Source organism: Desmodus rotundus, chromosome 1, assembly GCF_022682495.2.
Source record: "Desmodus rotundus isolate HL8 chromosome 1, HLdesRot8A.1, whole genome shotgun sequence".
Lineage (NCBI taxonomy): Eukaryota > Metazoa > Chordata > Mammalia > Chiroptera > Phyllostomidae > Desmodus > Desmodus rotundus.
Genome location: NC_071387.1, coordinates 111,065,919 through 111,084,298, shown reverse-complemented (window position 1 = coordinate 111,084,298; position 18,380 = coordinate 111,065,919). Strand labels below are relative to the sequence as shown.

The 18,380-nt window shown below is 52.6% G+C and overlaps 1 protein-coding gene across 3 annotated transcripts in view; it reads left to right on the top strand.

The window, feature by feature from the left end:
• Positions 1 to 18,380, top strand: part of ABCC6 (ATP binding cassette subfamily C member 6) — a 53,244-nt gene that overhangs the window by 29,584 nt on the left and 5,280 nt on the right. For all 3 annotated transcript variants that reach the window (XM_045204647.2, XM_045204645.2, XM_024571501.3), the window contains exons 18-30: positions 2,003 to 2,170; positions 2,624 to 2,798; positions 4,075 to 4,150; positions 5,213 to 5,333; positions 6,844 to 7,051; positions 8,759 to 9,069; positions 10,845 to 11,044; positions 13,043 to 13,169; positions 14,278 to 14,379; positions 15,164 to 15,310; positions 15,817 to 15,975; positions 16,052 to 16,218; positions 18,013 to 18,207. In XM_045204647.2, coding sequence (XP_045060582.2) covers positions 2,003 to 2,170; positions 2,624 to 2,798; positions 4,075 to 4,150; positions 5,213 to 5,333; positions 6,844 to 7,051; positions 8,759 to 9,069; positions 10,845 to 11,044; positions 13,043 to 13,169; positions 14,278 to 14,379; positions 15,164 to 15,310; positions 15,817 to 15,975; positions 16,052 to 16,218; positions 18,013 to 18,207 — 2,156 coding nt within the window. The remainder of the gene's footprint in view (positions 1 to 2,002; positions 2,171 to 2,623; positions 2,799 to 4,074; positions 4,151 to 5,212; positions 5,334 to 6,843; positions 7,052 to 8,758; positions 9,070 to 10,844; positions 11,045 to 13,042; positions 13,170 to 14,277; positions 14,380 to 15,163; positions 15,311 to 15,816; positions 15,976 to 16,051; positions 16,219 to 18,012; positions 18,208 to 18,380) is intronic.

Below are 18,380 nucleotides of genomic sequence, written 5' to 3'. Positions count from 1 at the left end.
CTGTGGGCCCTGTGGCGAGAGGGACAAAGGGGAGACAAGGGAAGTGGGGGAGAAAGGGAGCCCAGCTTAGGGCCAAGCACATACTAGGTGCTCAATAAATCATTATTAATGAGTGAATGAAAACAGAGACCAGGGAGAGGCAGAAAGGCGTGGCAGGGATTGGTGGTGATGGGCTCTCCAACTGGGAGTGAGGATACCTGGGCACCTTTCCTGTCCTGCATTTTTGGGTGACATTGGTCAAATTGCTCCCCCTCTTTGGAGCTCAGTAAAAGGTCTGGGCAGAGATACCCAGTGAACAGGATACTCTATGCACCTGGAGCTATGGATTGGGCAGGATTGGCAGACTGTGACCCACAGGTCAAATCGGGCCTACAATCTGTTTTTGTAAGCAAAGTTTTATTGGAACACAGTCATGCCCATTTACTTACCCATGGGCCATGGCTGCTTTTGCAGAACAAGGGCAGAGATGAGCAGTTGCGATGGATACTGGGTTGCCCACCAAGCTTAACATGGTTACTACCAGGCCCTTTATAGAAAAAGGTTGCTGACCCCTGGATTAGAGCATTGAGAGTGGAAAAGTAGGAGTTAACGTTAAGGAAATGGGTGGACTTTCTTATCCACCCATGGGAAAGAAGGGGAGAGGTTCCCCTGTGTGAGAGGAGCATCCAGAGAGGAGGACGAGGTTGCGGAGGCCAAGGGAAGGTCGCTTCGCAGCAAGAGGGTGCTTGCTGTCCTCGCTGTCTGACCAGCTGTGCCACATCCTAAACCAAGCCCATGCTTTCAGGACCCTCTGCCCCGTAGCACACCTGCCCCAGGCGACAGAAGCTCCACCCTTCCAGAGCTGAGCTCCAAAACCTGGGTGTTACCCTTGAGGCCTCTCCGTTTCTTACGCCCACATCTAATCCATCAGCTGATCCTGTTGGGGCCACCATCGAGGCAGACCCAGGGTGTTCTGGTCCCATCTACACCCAACTCTGCCTCACGCTGCCACAGCAGCCCCTGGCTGCCCTCCCTGTTTCTGTCCTCCCCCCTGACAGGTTAATCCCGGGGCAGCAGCTAAAGGCAGTCCGTTCAAATGTTCCTTCTCTGCTCAGGATCCTCCAGAGTATCCCCACTCAGAGTCAGAGCCAAAGCCCTGACCATCACTGACAAGGCTAGCCCTCCATCTGGCCCCAGTTATCTCTCTGACCCCATCTCCCATCATGTTCCCCTCCAGCCACATGGCTCTCCACAATGTTCCTTGAACACCCCAAGCATGCTCTCACCGCAGGGACTTTGCACCTGCTGTTCACTCTGCTTCTAAAGCTCCTTCTCAGGAGTCCACATGGTCCATCCCCTCTTAGTGGAGTGACCTTCCCTGACCACCTTACCCAGCACAGCAACCCTGCTCACACTGGTACACACTGCCTGCACCCTCCCCCTGCTTCATAGCACATAACACCAGCCAATAGGTGATATATTCTACTTGTTTGCTTGTTGAATATCTGTCTCCCAACCCCACCCTCATTTGAGTGGGACGTCCGTGAGTGCAAGGACAGGGTTTTGTTCAGTGCTGGGTTGCCAGAGCCTGGAATGCGGCTGGTATAAAATAGCCATGTGGTAAATGTGAATGGAATGAATGGATGGATGGGTGAACAAAAATAAGGACTGAAAAGCTGACACTGGGTTAGACAATGGGGAAATGAAGCCTGGTGTCCTTGAGGAAGGCAGTATCAGTGGAGAAATGGGAACAGAAGCCAGATTTAAGTGGAGGAAGAAGTGAATGGGAGGAGAGGCAGCCTTGGAAGGAGTCTCCAGGAGGCTTGACTGAGAAGGGGAGGTGGGAGGCTGGGTAAAGCCTGGGGAGGGGTGTCAGCTTGAGAGCAAGTGTGCACAGCTGGGAGGTGGCCTGGAGGACAGGCACAGGGAGCCGTACCTCACTCTGATGAGCAGATGTGGCTGTGTCGTACCAGCCTCCCCCAGCATGCGGACTCCGGGCTCTGTCCCTCTCTTGTGGCCACAGGGCATGAATCTCTCTGGGGGCCAGAAGCAGCGGCTGAGCCTGGCCCGGGCTGTGTATAGGAAGGCCACCGTTTACCTGCTGGATGACCCCCTGGCGGCCCTGGATGCCCACGTCAGCCAGCATGTCTTCAACCAGGTCATTGGGCCTAGTGGGCTGCTCCAGGGAACAGTAAGTTTGGGAAAATGTATCAGAGCAATGTAACATTGGGAAAATGTAACAGGGCAAAGACCGAGAAAGTTTTAACCGAAGTCTAGCTTACCACCACCCTCCTTGAGTCCAATTTTCCTCTTTGTAACAGCCAGCCTTTGCTGTGACAACGCTACATGCTAAACAACCCCCAAACCTCAGTGGCTTACAATAGCAGGGGTTTCTTTTTGCTTATGGGTCTGTTAAACTCTGCCTCACTCAGGTCACTGGGTTCAGGCAAACTCCTTGTTTTGAGATACAGGTTGAAGGAGCCCCTCTATTTCTCTATTGTGACATGCTGTTTTTAATAAAGAGTGCAGGTGTACAGGAAGAGGAACTTGCCTCACTCTAGCCCCATGCACTTCCTGCCCCCACACCCCAGCTCTGGAAGGCATGTGAGCACCTGAATGTAACTTCCGCCCCTTCCCTGCCCAGACACGGATTCTTGTGACCCACGCCCTCCACGTCCTGCCGCAGGCTGATTGGATTGTGGTGCTGGAAGATGGGGCCATTGCAGAGATGGGCTCCTACCAAGAGCTTCTGAACAGGAAAGGAGCTCTGGTGGCCCTTCTGGATCGAGCCAGACAGCCAGGAGATAGAGAAGAAGGAGGTACTGGCTGGACTTTGCTGGTTCTCTGTCCCTGGCTCCTGCCCAGGATCCCACTGGCCTGAGGGGACTGCTCTGGCCACACCCTCCCTGCAGGCCCAGGCCTGAGGCAGATGGCTCCCCTGAGAGGCCACCCACGCCCCCGGTAAGAGCTGGTGCACTGCCCATGAGCCAGGGCCTGTGCAAAATGCATCTACAAACATACATTATTTCGTTTTATCTTCACGATGCCCCTTTGAGGCACATGCAATTATTGCTGCAATTTCACAGACAAGCAAATTGAGGCAAAGAGAGTTAAATAATTTGCCCAGGGTTGCAAGATTAGAATTTGAGTTTATGCTTATAACTGCTACAGAGACTGAACAAGGTCATTTGGTGCCTAGAGGCCAGGAGACCCAAGCCATGCTAGCTAGGGCTTCTAATGATCCAGAGAACACAATGCTTGCTGGGAAAATAATGATGTTCTGGAAGTGAAGTCAGCAACCCAAGCTTGCCCACAGTGAGTGAGGACGAACTGCCCTTGGCACCTCACCTGCAATAACTCATTTACTCATCACTATGCCCCTGTGAGGTCAGCACCTTAATTACTTCCATTCTACAGATGAGGAGACTGAGGCCTAGAATAAGGAACTGGTCAGAAGTTATGTGGCTTATAAGTGGCGGTGCTGGAATTTGAACCCAAGCAACTTGACCAGAGCATGTGGTTTTTCATCACTAGGCTGTCTACTGCGCCTCCATGATGAAGCAAGGACCCACAGCCAGCTGCCCCCTAGCCCCAGACTCTGCCTCTTCTGAAAATATCTATTGAGCACTGGCTCACCTAAGTGGTGATTCACAGGGCCATGGTCTTGGAGCTTGGAGATGGAACCTGCCCAGCCTAGGGGGATGATCAGGGGGCCAGGGTCCTTCCTGGGGAAGATGACACCTGAGGTTGGATAAAAGTGTGAAAGGAGTGTTCCAGCCCTAGTGAGCTGCTTGTGCAAGGGTGTCAGGGGAAGCCACAGTAATATGATTATGTACATGTTTACTGATGTTTTCCAACCCCAAGTTCGTAGCAGGTCCTCGATTATATTTGCTGAGTGAATAAGTGAAGGAATGAGTGATCAATGGATAATGTCCCTGGAAGAACCCTGGGAGGATGGTGAGCGGTTGCAGGAGCCAGAGCAGAAAAGACGGATGTTACGACAAGCTCAGGCCACACAGCCAGGGGTGTCAAAGGCAGCACCTGGAGCCTGAGGTCTTGACCCCTATCGTGTGACAGGACCCCCTTACCTTGCAGAAACAGAACTCACAACCAGCACTGAGGACCCCAGAGGCTCTGTTGGAAGTGGGAGGCCCATGGGTGGACCAGAGAGGTGAGTTCGCTATGTTCCTGAGCACAAGGAGGGCGCAGACTGAGGCTGAAGTCTACCTGCAGCTCAGGCAGGGAGGGGCAGCCAGAACTGTTCTGGCCTGAACAGCTGCTCAGTACCCACCATGGTGCCCAGTTACAGAATACTGCACCCAAAACTGTTTGACAATCCCATACTGCACCCAAAACTGTTTGTTTGACAATCACATACTGCACCCAAAACTGTTTGACAATCACATACTTCACCCAAAACTGTTTGACAATCAACATTATTAAGCCCCCAAATGTCCAGTTAACAGGATGACCAATTAGTCCTCAAGTGTAGGTAGATAGGTAGGTAGATAGATGAAGGATAGATAGATGGTAGATAGGTTGATTTGACAGTATTGATGGATGAATAGATATAGAAATAGATAGAAATGGATGGAGAGACAGATGATAGATACAGATAGATGTTAGATTGATGGATGAATAGATGATAGATTGGTTAGTGATAGATAGACAGACATAGATTATTCCCTTTTACAGCTGAGGAAACTGAGGCACAGAGAGGTTAAATCAGCTGCCCATGGTTTCACAGTTAGTAGATGCCAATTCCCATTTGAGGTTAAGTCAGCCCCACTCATCCACAGATGAAAGGAACATACAAGAAGTGTCCAGCAAGTGAATTGTGCAAAACTGATATTCTGCCAACCTAGACTGACAAATCTGAGAGTAAACAGCAGGGACAAAATGATTGCAGCAAAGCTTAGGCCAAAATGAAAATTCTGAAAACCAAGTTCTGAAGGTGGGCAGACAAGCTCTTTCAGTGGAATGGCCTGGGGAGAACAGGCTTGCTCGGCCTGGGGTAAGAGATGGTGTTCAGCTGGGCGCCACAGCGGGAGGACACAGCATGGCACCTATCTGGTGCTCAGTACGTTGATTGAATGAATATATGAATGAGTGAATGAGTGAAGGAATGAATGAAGAGCACCCCCCAGAGCTCAGGGGCTAGCAGCGGCCATGAAGGTTGAGCACACACCCCCCATGGAGAGAGACACTGATCTGTCCTCATTTCCTCTAACAGGCCCGTGAAGCTGATCCCTGAGAAGGACAGCACCGCCGCAGAGGCCCAGACCAGGGCTCCCCTAGGTGACCCTGAGAGGGCAGGCCTGCCAGCAGGGAAGGACAGCGTGCAGCACGGCAGGGTAACACAGCTGCCCCTCCCTCCACACCCACTGCTACTGCTGCCCTCAGGGGCCCAAGACCTGCCACCAGATACAGCACAGGGGGCAGGCAATCACCTTTATTGAACACCTACTATGTGCCGAGTAAGATTCCAGACGCTTTCTCTTTCTTAATGTCACAAATACCCTAAAAGTAGATTGTGACAGCTCCATTTTAGAGACGAAGAAACTGAGGTCTTAAAGAGTTGAGAGGCTTCCCCGTGTTCTCATGGTTAGCAAGTGACCAACTTGGGCCTCAAATCTAGGTCAGTCCTAATCTGGAGCTTGTACTATTCCTTCTCTGCTAGTTTCTCCACTTACCCACCCATGTACCTACTCATTCATTCACCCATCCATTCACCTACCCATCATCTACTCACTCACCTATCCCTCTCACCCATCCACCCACCCATCCACTTACCCATCTTCCATCTACCCACTTGTATATCCATCCTCTCACCCATCCACCCTTCCATACACCCATCCACACGTCTATCCACCCACCCACCTACAGACCCATCCCTTTATTCATCCATCTACTCATCTACCCATTCGTTTACCCATTCACCCAACCACCCATCATCCCACCCACTCCTCCCCAGCAAGCCTTTACAGAGTGCCCGTCATGTGCCGGGTAAAGTCTCTATCCTGGTGGAGATTGCTTGCTAGTGGGGAGAGACAGCAAGCAATTAGGTTAACAAGCAAAGTAATATCAGATAATGATAAATGCTGAAAGAAAACAATGGAGGGCAGAGAGATGCACCCAACCGAGGGTCCAGGGCCTGCGTGGATGGGATGCTCTGAGGAGTGGCATCGGAGCTGAGCCCTAAGGGATGCAAAGGAGCCAGCCCTGATAAAGGCAGGGAAAGGGCATCTGGGCAGAGGGTACAGCAGGTACAAAGGCTCTGAGGTGGGAAGGAGCAAAGAAAGGGACCCCGAGAGACCGGCAGATAGCAAGGCGGGGGTAAGATCAGAGAGATAAATGAGAAGTTGGGAATTTCTTCTGAGAGCAAGAGAAGGACACATGCAGGTCAGCGACAGCAGGATGGGGTTGGGTGGATGTTTCTAAACTTCACTCTGGCTGCAGCTGTGAGGAGAACTTCAGGTTGGTAGGAGGCAGACCTTAAGCAAGTAGCTTAACTTGTGTGCGCCTCAGTTTCCTTATCCATCAGAGGGGGATAGAGACATATGCCTGTCTCATAGTAGGTGTTCAATAAATCATTCCAAAGCCAGAAAATACCACAGCCTATCACCTTTAAGGCCCCCACTGGCCCTCTGGGGCTTCCATAGAGGAAGGGGGTCCTGAGGCTAGGTGGGGCCTATAGGGGAGATGGTGCTCCAGGTGGGAGGTACTGAGAGAGGACCTGCAAGGTCTGCATGGTGGCTCCATATGCCCCGCAGGTGTGTTTTTGGAGCCTGACCTGCTTTTCCTCTCTCCCTTCCCCCGGGCCTCCCTCCCACTCTGCCCCCATCCTCCCTACGTGTGCTACAGGTGAAGGCCGCCATGTACCTGACCTACGTACGGGCTGTGGGCACCCCACTCTGCCTCTACGCACTTTTCCTCTTCTTCTGCCAGCAAGTGGCCTCCTTCTGCTGCGGCTACTGGCTCAGCCTGTGGGCGGACGACCCCACCGTGAACGGGCGGCAGACACAGGCGGCTCTGCGCGGCTGGGTCTTTGGGCTCCTGGGGTGCCTCCAAGGTACCCCTTACTGGCTGCCCTCAGCCTCCGTCCTTCCAACCCCCTCCCCCGTGGTGCTCAGGACTCCCTGGCCCACTCATCCCTGGTGTCCACTCTCCTCCCCGAGGGTCTGTGCCCATGTCCTCAGTCCAAGCCCAGACCTGCGTCCTTAGGATGGGAGGCGTGGGGTGCACAACACATCCCTCCCTTTCTGGAATCCTCGGAGTCTCCACCAGACTCATTGGCAAATGCAGATCATTGGCCCCCAGATGTCGGCGCAGCTGAGCACTCAGGTGGGGACAGACATGGCAGCGCAGCTGGCTCTTCCTCTCCCCCCTCACAGAGGGCAAACCCAAGGTCTGACTGCTGGTGACTTCAGCGCCCCACCCAAACATCCAGATGAGCCCTATGTGTTTTGATGTCCTGCTGTTAGGGACAAACCTGTGAAGAACTGTTATGTCTTCTTGGAGAATTGACCCATTTGTCATTAGGCAATGGCCCCTCTTTTTCCCTGATAACTTTCCTTAATCTGAAGTCTGCTCCTTTTGAAATTAATAAAGATACTAACTACATAGCTCTAATATACTAACTATATACCTACATATCTCAAACTTGTTTAAGCAGCAAGAGAATTTATTAGCTTATAGGACTGGAATCCATAGATAACTAGCTTCAGGTATGGCTGGATCCAGGGGTCCAATGAGGCTGTCAGAATAGCTCCATTTTCTTCCTGTGATAGCTTGCTGTCCAGGCAGCCTTCTCCCCCTAGTTGTAAGATGGTATCCCACAGCTCCAGCTTGGACACCTCAAAAAAGCAAGCACCTCTTGCCCAAAAGCCCTAGCAAAGTCTAGGTCTCACTCTCATTGGCCTGACTTGGGTCATGTGTTCATTGCCGAACCAACTGCAATGGTTTGAGTTGACTGGGGATAAAATTTGCTCCCACCCAGAAACAGGGAGTGAAGTTAGGCCCATTCCAAGCACATAGATTGGCACTGGGAGGAAGTGGATATATTCATTTCCTAGGGCTACCATAAACCAAAAGACCACAAACTTGGTAGCCTAAACCAGGCGTTCTCAACCTCTGGGCTGCAGACTGGTACCCATCTGGGCCTGTTAGGAACCAGGCCACACAGCAGGAGGTGAGCTTGAATGTAATGCACTTGAGTCATCCCAAAACCTTTGCCCTGGCTCCCCGGTCCATGGAAAAATTGTCTTCCATGAAATTAATCCCTGATGCCAAAAATGTTGGAGACTGCCGGCTTAAACCAACAGATACTTATTCACTCATAGTTCTGAAGCCAGAAGTCCAAAATCAAGGTGTTGGCGGGACTGGTTCCTCTTGGAGGCTCTGAAGAAGAATCCATCCCATGCCTCTGTCTTAGCTTCCGCCGGTCGATGGCAGTCCTGGTGCTCCTTAGCCTGTGGCATGTCACTTCAGTCTCTGCCTCTGTCTTCACAACACCATCTGTCTCTGTGGCCTCTCCTCTTCTTAAAAGGACACTAGTCACTGGATTTAGAAGCCTCCCTAAATCCAGAATATTATCTCAATGTCTTTCATTAATAACATCTGCAAAGATCCTCTTTCCAAATAAGATCACACTCTGAGGTTGCGGGTGGACAGAGTGAGTCCATCTAGGGGTCATGAGAGTGGCCAGACCACAAGATGGCCACCACAGGGTGGGGGAAGGTCTCCAGCCCTCACGCTCTGACCCCCTCTCTCCCCCCAGCTGCAGGGCTGCTTGCCTCCATGGCCACAGTGATCCTCGGGGGGGTCCGGGCCTCCAGCCTGCTCTTCCAGAGGCTCCTGTGGGATGTGGCACGGTCTCCCGTTGGCTTCTTTGAGCAGACACCCGTCGGGAACCTGCTCAACCGCTTCTCCAAGGAGACAGACATAGTAGATGTGGACATCCCAGACAAACTCCGGTCCTTGCTGATTTACACCTTCGGACTCCTGGAGGTCAGCCTGGTGGTGTCAGTGGCCACCCCGCTGGCTGTCGTGGCCATCCTGCCACTGCTGCTCCTCTACACTGGGTTTCAGGTAAGGAGAGGCTGGGGAGGCTCCGGGGGCCAGTCCCCTGTCCCTGGGCAGGAATCAGTGTAAGAGGTTCTGCCCAGCTGGGCAGCTGGGGGCACCCCGAGAAGAATCCACAGCGGCAGAGACTCCACAGTCTGTTTCTGACACCTCTACTATCTGTGTCTCCCAAAGGCTCACATCAAAGTTCTTGATATCTAACACTTTGTCCCGTTGCTGCTGAAATGAGCTTCCTCTCCTCCAGTTATCTGGAAACCAAGAAGGCATTGCCAGGGCTCAAAGACTCTTGTGTATTAGGCTAGACTCTTTCAGTTGCCCAAACCAGAGGCCAACTTGAATTAGCTGACACAGAAGAACAGAATTTAATGGCTTATGTACAGTAGGTGCAGTGGCCGGCTGTCACCAAGATGCGGTCACTCTTTGCTCAGTGGTTCTCAAAGTGTGGCCTTGGACCAGCAGAGGATCACCTGAGAGCTGGTTAGAAATGCACATTCTCAGGCCCTGCCCACTACCTACTGACTCAGACACTATAGGTGTTGGGCCCAGAAATCTGGGTTTTAATAAAGCCTCCAGGTAATTCTGATACATTCTAGGAACCACTGGCTTAGCTCTGCTTGGCCCAGTTGTACACACAGTCTCTTTTCAGGGGGCAGGTCTGATAGCCCCTGGCAACCTGACACTCACAGCACCCCACCTTAGCAACCCCAACACAAAGAAAGCTTTTCTCTAGCTCAGCATTCCTATGAGTACATCAATGCCAGGGAAGATTCTGATTGGCCCTTTATAGAGCACATGTTCATCCCTGAGCTAATCACTGGGACTGAAGGGACAGTCTACTCTGACTGGTTAGGCTGTGTCCTGTGACCACCTAACCACAATTGACAGCCCCACCCCCGGAAATTAGGAATAGAGTAGAACAACCTTGGTAGTCAGACAAAAACCATGGCTACCACAGTTCTCCACAAATATCCCAGGTCTTCTCGAGGTCCTCTTGACTTGGGGAGGGACTACTTCTCCATCAAGAGCTTGGGAGTCAGGCAGAGGTGGGTTTGAATCCAGGCCCTGCCACTTACTGGAGAGAAAGGCTTGGACCAGCTGCTTCATCCCTCTGAGCCTCAGGTGTTCTCACCTGTAAACTGCGAATGCTACTGTCGTCCACCTCACAGTTACTGGATACTGTTTGTAAAGAGCCTGGCATGCAGCCTGGGCGTCCAGCAAATGCACGTCCCTGCTGCCTGCCAGCTGTACACACTTGCAATCTCAAATCAAAAAACCACATATACTACCTGTGCCTCATTATGTTCCCAGCACCTGGCTAGTGACCCTCAAGTTAAATAAATGAATTCGACTTGGCTGACTACTTTTCTTGCCCTTTATGGTTTTGTTCCCATGGTAACTGGCCCTAAGGGAAGCAGCTGGCCTTAGAGCTGGGAATGAGACATTTACACTGGATTGGTGGTTTCTTATCTGTACCATAGAATTACCCAGAAGATGATTTAAAAATATCAAGGCCAATGTGATAACACCAGAGATTCTGACTGAATAGTTCTGGATTGGGGTATTGGAGATGTTTGAAGCTTCCCAGATGATTTTTAAAAGAACCATGGAACTCTGATTTTGCCAGGAAATTGGAGCGCAGAGAGGGGAAGCAACTGGTCCAAGGTCACACAGCAAGCTAGCAACAGGGCCCGATCTGGCACCCTGGACTTAGGGCTCCCTGTGCTTCTCAAACTACCTCTCTGTGTCTGTGACTTCTCCCTTCCTCACCTGCCCCACTTCAGAGCCTGTACGTGGCTACCTCGTGCCAGCTCAGACGCCTGGAGTCAGCCAGGCACTCCTTCGTGTGTTCCCACGTGGCAGAGACATTCCAGGGCGGCGCAGTGGTCAGAGCCTTCCGGGCCCAGGGCTCCTTCGTGGCTCAGAACAATGCCCACGTGAATGAAAGCCAGCGAGTCAGTTTCCCACGGCTGGTGGCTGACAGGTAGGAAGGGGCCAGAGAAGGCCTTGCAATCCATCTGTGTCCCCAGAGAGTATCATACTGTGTGGCCAGAGGGATCAAGTGGCCTGCCCAAGGTCACACAGCGAGTTGGGAATAAAGTTGAGGCCAGATCCCATGGGTGCACTTGGCTTACACTGTAGCAGACAGAACCTGGCCTGAGGGGTCCTCGACAGCATGTGGGCAAGGAGGCACAGATGTCTGCAAAAGGAAAGAAGTCTCTGTTGCCAGGCTACTGGACCACCTTTCTTGCTTTGGTGACAAGGCAGCTACATAAGCATCCTCAGCCTCTCCTCAGTACTAAACAAGAGTAAGACACAAGCTTTGAGCATAGACAGATGCAGGTTCGAATCCCAGCTCTGCAGCTAATGAGCTGGGTAATCTTGGGCAAGCTACATAACCTCTCTGAGTCTCATTTGTCAAAGTGGGATTGCACTCATAGGATGGCTATGAGGATTAAATAAGTACACTCATAGCTAATACTTGTAACATGCTTACTACCTGCTCAGCACAGTTCTGAGCAGTCTACGTGGATTGAGTTTATTTAATCCTATGAATAACCCCACGAGGCAGAGACTGTTTCATACATGGTGAATCTTAGGCACAGAGATTTAAGAACTTGCCCAGGACCACACAGTGAATACATGGAATCAGAATTTGAACCCAGGGAGTCTCGTGCTAGAGTATGGAGAGGGTCAAGCAGACAGAAGGTACTCAATAAATGTGAATTCTTTTCTCCTTTCTGCCCAGGTCCCCAGTCAGCTGGGGCTCTCAGGCTTCCTGGAGTCCTAGCCTAGGGAGGAGGAACCTTGCAAACAATTAGAAAGTACCTACTGTGTGCAAGGCTCAGTGATTTCTATGCTATATATGGCATCTCATTTAAACCTCTCAACTGTAATGAATCAGATGTTATGTCATGCCACAGATGGGTAAACTTGGGTTCAAAGAAGCAAAGGGACTCCCCCAAGGTCAGCTGTCTAGGAAGTGGGAGACCCGAGGTGGGTCTTTGTTTACTCATTTGTTAGTTGGTTCACTGAAAGGAAGCATGACCTGTAGGAAAGGGTATGTGCTTTCTGGTATCATTCAGACAGTGTGGCTTCAAACCCTGGTGCTTGTTATATGTCTGGACTTAAACAAATACCTAACCCTTCTGAGCCTCAGCGTTCTCAGCTGTCAAATGGGGACAGGAATGTCCCCCTTTGTAGGGTTGTTAGGAGGACCAGCTGTTATGTGTAGTAAAGCTCAGAGCTTCCTAAAGACAGGGATTTTAATGTTTGATTCATGGCTGTGTCTTCAGCACCTCCAATATGCATGGCACATAGTAGGTGCTCAATACGTATCTCTTGAATGGATGAAAGAATGGATGGTAGAGTAGAAATTCAACAAAAGGGGGTAAGCATTTACTCATCCACTCAGAACGTATTTGGTGAGCACCTGCTCTGCGCTAGGCCCTGGAGACAGAGCCCTGAGTAGGACAAAGTCACAGCCCTTAGGGAGCTCACAGCTGCTGATGGAGACTGAGAGTCAAGCACTGATTAAATGGTTCCATTATAAAGACTGATAACTGTCATGAAGGAAATAATTAGTGATGTGTTAGAGAGAAAGGGAGGAGCAACCCAGGAGGGCTCTGTGAGGAGGTGACGTTGGAGCTGACTGCATGAACATAAGATGTTGGCCATGTGAACATGGAGGTTGGGTTCACTGAGGAAGCACAAGGGCATATGGCTTGGCATACCACAAGCACAGAATATTGGCAGCATGGCAAAGCTTTATAGAGCACCTACTGTGTACTAAGCCCAGAGCTGGGCACAGGTGAGACAGGACAGTAACTTCCCCCACCCACTGAGCGTTAGTGGGGCCTGGGGAGTGGAGGAGACCCTTGTGGGCTCTCATGCTGGCACCATGATCAGCCCTTGTGCCCAAGAGGCAGGTCCCACAGAGGAGGTTCCTGCTGACCCCACTGTTCCCTGCCCCTCCCCGCAGGTGGCTCGCTGCCAATCTGGAGCTCCTGGGGAATGGGCTGGTGTTTGCTGCTGCTGTGTGCGCTGTGCTGAGCAAGGCCCATCTCAGCGCCGGCCTCGTGGGCTTCTCTGTCTCCGCTGCCCTCCAGGTACTCCCGACACCCCAACCTGACTTCCGGGTGCAGGCAGAACAAAGACAGACAGAGTCCTGCCAGCAGGACCTTCCAGGGCCCGAGCCCAAACCACAACCAGTGAGGAAAATGCAGCTCTTACAAGAGCGTAGCTGAGGTGACCTTGCTGGACCTTGAGCTGGAGTCTGCTGGCTCCGAGCCTCAGTGTACTCATCTGAAAAATGGGGTAGCGATCCCTCCACTTCACTAGCTGAGATACAGTGTACAGAGTGCATTTCCAGTGCATTGTTAAATTTTTGTTATCTATTAATAACAATACTTGATGTCAGGTCTTGAAATCTATGAAGAAAAAAATATATATCTAAGTAACATTCATTACGATTGAGGCATTGTTCTAAGAGCTTTATAAACATTAACTCATTTAATCCTGCCCACAACATCATCAGGGGTACCATTATTATCCCCATTTTACAGTTGAGACAACTAGGCTTAAGGATCAAGCAAGGTGAGAGGTTGAAGCACAATGGGGGGTGGTATTACCCTAGTGCATGTTCTGGAAGGCCTCTCTGAGGAGAGGGCTGTGAGCAGCAGCCTGAAGGAAGTGAGGGAGGGAGGCAGGAGGGGGAGCTTTTCTGGGGAGGGAACAGTAGGAGGAGAGGCCCTGGGAGGCAGAGAGGGGTGTGGCCAGTGTGTTAGAAGAACAGCAAGCAGGTGGTATGGCTGGAGAGGGTGGAGGGAAATGGGTTTGGGGAGAGGAGGGAGGACAGGTGCGCCCTGGTGAGGAGGTGGGCATGGTTCCAAGTGTGAAGAGCAATCAGTGGAGGGAAACCTCTCGGAGCAGAAGTCAGCGGGCCTGTTCCCGCTGGGTGCCCTTGGGAGGGCCATGCACCCTCTCTGGCCGTGTTTCCCCACCTGCATCAGACAGGTTGGACAAGCTGGTGTCCGAGGGCTCCTGTCTGCTCTGCTTACTCTGGTTGTACTGAAAGGAGAGGATTCCTGGTGGCTGCAGCCAAGTCCAGTCCCCTTTTCTGCCCTGGGCCCTGCCTCCCAGGCCCTGCCTTAGGGGAGCTGAGCAAGCCCGTGGGGCAGTTTTGCTCAAGTCAGTCTGAGCTGTTTCTCACACCAGGTGACTCAGACGCTGCAGTGGGCTGTTCGCAGCTGGACAGACCTGGAGAGCAGCATCGTGTCGGTGGAGCGGATGGAGGACTATGCTCGGACACCCAAGGAGGTAATGGGTAGCAGCTGGGGGTGGAGGGTCTGCCCCACCTGGGACTTACAGCAAAGGGCGGTGGGCCAAGGTGGACGTCTGCCAGGGGCTCTGGAGCCCCCACCACTGCAGGCTGGAGTCCCGGCCAGGGCCGCAGTAATGGCTAAGAGCGTGGAGTCTGGAGCCAGGTCAGATCCTGGGTCCTTTGCTTCCTCAATTAGGCAAGCAGGTCATTCTTCTGAGTGACAGGGGACGGAGCCACAGCCATGTAACAGCAACATGGTGGCAACATAACAGGAACAGAAGAGCAACACAGCCCCTGGTGACGCAGGGTGTCCTGCGAGGGTCAGATGAGATCCCGCAACAAAGAACCTCATACAGTGCTGGCACACTCGGTGCATGCCACCGCTCTTATGAGCCCCACTTCACAGCTGAGGCTCAAGGGGTGGAGTGACCCGTTCAAGGTCACAGGAATGGCAATGGCAGCATTGGACTCCCTACTGCCCAGACCCGCCCACTTCACAAAGACAAAAAAGAGGGCCTAACCCTACTAGAGGAATAGAGGATGTTATTGGACAATTAATAGTGGCTAATAATAATTTAAAAAGATACAGAGTAGCCAACACCATCATTATTTTTATCATACCAGATATTACTTTTTAGCTTTGCTCTGTTCCAGGTCCCTATAAAATAGCAGTAAATATGCCCATTTTACAGAAGAGGAAACTGAGGCTTAAAGAGTAGACCTTTCTGTGAGAAGCCTGGGAGAAGGGCTCCTCTGACCCAGTGTCGCTTCCTGCCACAGGCACCCTGGACACTGCCTACCTGTCCAGCCCAGCCCCCCTGGCCTCATGGGGGGCAAATCGAGTTCCGAGACTTGGGGCTGAGGCACCGACCTGAGCTCCCTCTGGCTGTTCGGGGTGTGTCCTTCAAGGTCCACGCAGGAGAGAAGGTGGGAAGCTTTTCCACACCTTCTTCCTCATGGGAGCCAGGCAACAAGGAAGCTGGTGCTCAGGGCCTTGGGGCCTCCTCTACACCCCCACCTCAGGGCCCCTTGTCTCCAGGATGGGATGTACAGGGGACGGCTTGGGGAAGGAAGGAAGGATGAGGCATGATGGAGGGCTGTGAATGGAAGGATGGAAAAATGGAGAAACAGGAAGGGTAGGGGTATGGAAGGAAGGCTGGGGGAATAGGTGGGAAGATGGAGGGATGTGTTGGGGGAGGGAAGACAGAGAAGAATACGCAGGCGGAAGCTGGATGAACCGATGGACACGTGCAAGGAAAGGTGGACAGGTGGAAGGGTGGGTGCTCAAAGGACGATGGCGGGATAAACAGATGGATCTCGGGTACGAGGTGGGGGACACGTCACAGAGATGCCCGGGAACCCTCTAGGCTTTTGGCTTGCCTCCTCCTGGCCAGGCCTACTCACGATGGCCTTGCCCTCCCATCCCCTGGCAGGTGGGCATTGTTGGCAGGACGGGGGCTGGGAAGTCCTCCCTGGCTGGGGGCCTGCTGCGGCTCCTGGAGGCAGCTGAGGGTGGGGTCTGGATCGACGGGGTCCCCATCGTCCACGTGGGGCTGCACACACTGCGGTCCAGGATCACCATCATCCCCCAGGTGAGGCCTGGGGGCAGGGTGGGCAGAGGTGGGATCACAGCTGGGCCCAGCTCTGACCCACCGTCCCTCCTGCAAGGACCCCATCCTGTTCCCTGGCTCTCTGAGGATGAACCTGGACATGCTACAGGAGCACACGGACGAAGCCATCTGGGAGGCCTTGGAGACGGTGCAGCTCAGAGCCTTGGTGGCCGGCCTGCCTGGCCAGCTGCAGTACAAGTGTGCTGACCAAGGCGATGACCTCAGGTAGGGTCGCCCCGCCACAGCCAGGACCTGAGGGGAGCTGGAGCGAGAGGCAGGTGTGGCCAAGGCTCCCCCCAAGGGCAGTCTGCTCTGGAAATGTGCCTTCCCTGTAGATTATCAACCCCATTCTGTCAGTAATCACAGAATGATTACCCCTTATCAGCAGTCCCAAACTCCAGTGCAATCTCTGAATATCCCGTTTTCTTTTCCTAAACTCGGCTTCCAAATGTATCTGGGGACAAAACCTACCTCGACTGACACGAGGCTACTTACAGCCTTTAGCTGCCCCACTCAGCGCTTGTTTCACTGGAGAAATAACGTGGATGATATTGGGCGCTGACCCCATCCTCACAGAGGGGGTCAAGCATGCCCTAAAAAAGCTTTTCTTTTAAATGTAGTAAAACACACACCGTAAAATATACCGTCCTACCCATTTTGAAGTGTGAACTTCAGTTGCGTTGAGCGCGTCCACATCACTGAGCCACCCATCTCCAGGACTTTTTCCATCTTGCAAAACTGAAACTCAGGACTCCTCAGAGAACTATTTCCCTCCTCCCAGCCCCTGGCAACCAAACTCTATGGATTTGCCTGCTCTTGGTACTTCACTGTAAAGAGTATTACCTTACCTGTCTTTTTTGTGACTGGCTTATCTCACTCAGCATAGTGTCCACTGTAGCAGGTGTCAGAATTTCCTTCCTTTTTAAGGCTGAGCAATATTCCGCTGCATGCCTATACCACGTTTGGCTTATTTATTCACCTGTAGATGGCCACCTAGGTTGCTTCCATTTTTTGACTATTGTGAATGTTGCTGTCGTGAACACAGGGCACAGGTGTGTGCTTTTTTTTTTTTAACTGAGATGTTCTAAAACCCACCTGCCCTGAAGGTGTCAGGGTACAGGGCTGTGAGTGGCAGTGGTTTCCACGTACTAGAGATGCACGGCAGCTTGGTGGCTCAGAGCACAGACAGGCTTCAAATCCAGGCCCCCCCACCTACTAGTTGTAGGACCTTGGGTGATTTACTTAATCTCCTGTGCCTCCGTTTCCTCATCTGTAAAATGAGAATACCAGTACCTACCTACCTGTACGAGGATTGGGCTACAAGTGTAAAATTGTTGAGACATGTCTGGCACATAAGAACAATAAACACTCATTTTAGTCTTGTGAGCCGCACTCTCACTAATCCCATTCCACAAAGTTAGCATCTGGGGCTTGAGACTCACCCGGGGCTTGGTCCAGGGGTGAGGCTGCAGCAAGGCCCCGGCCCCCGGCACCTGCACAGCCGTGGCAGGTTCTGATTTGCTAGTGTTTACTGTGAGGGAAGGCCGAGCACAGCAGGGAGCAGACACCCAGGGGTCACCGGCCATGTGGCTGTGAGTCTCAACTTCTCCATTTGTAATTAGAGTAAAAGAAGCGACTGCACACTGAAGGCTTTCCCTGTGGCAAGCACTTTTATGGCTTATCTCATCCTCACAACCCAGAAGAGAAACACCCATTAATACACTACCCAGCTTTGTGGTCTTTATGAAGGTCGGGCCAGTATTTACACAGCACACACGGATGTATGTGTCTGGCACACGGAGAGCTGTTGCACAGATGGGGAAACAGAGGCACAGTGGGTTTGAATGACTTGCCTACAGTTGGCAGGGCGGGGACTCCTACCAGCTCTGTGCACTGGGCACCCACGTGCACACCCCCACCACATCTGCACTGTTGTGGGGGCCCATCTGTGGGCACACCCTGCAAACCCTGATGTGCGGGCACACAAACATGGGGCCTGACTGTTCCACTCATTCCCAGTCTCGGCCAGAAGCAGCTCCTGTGTCTGGCACGCGCCCTTCTCCGGAAAACCCAGATCCTCATCCTGGATGAGGCCACGGCCGCCGTGGACCCGGGGACGGAGCTCCAGATGCAGGCCGCCCTGGGGAGCTGGTTTGCCCAGTGCACAGTGCTGCTCATTGCCCACCGCCTGCGCTCCGTGATGGGCTGCGCCAGGTAAGTCCCCCGCGTGGCTGGCCCCGGGGCCCCTGCAGTGGTGAAGGGAGGCGCTGGAATGGATTGTCAAGTGCCCACTGGACAGGGGGCCGCCCAAAGCGGGAGGGATGAGCCCAAGGACTCACACCCCACAGACGCCTCCCACTGGCTGTCAGGGCCAGGAAACCGCTCAG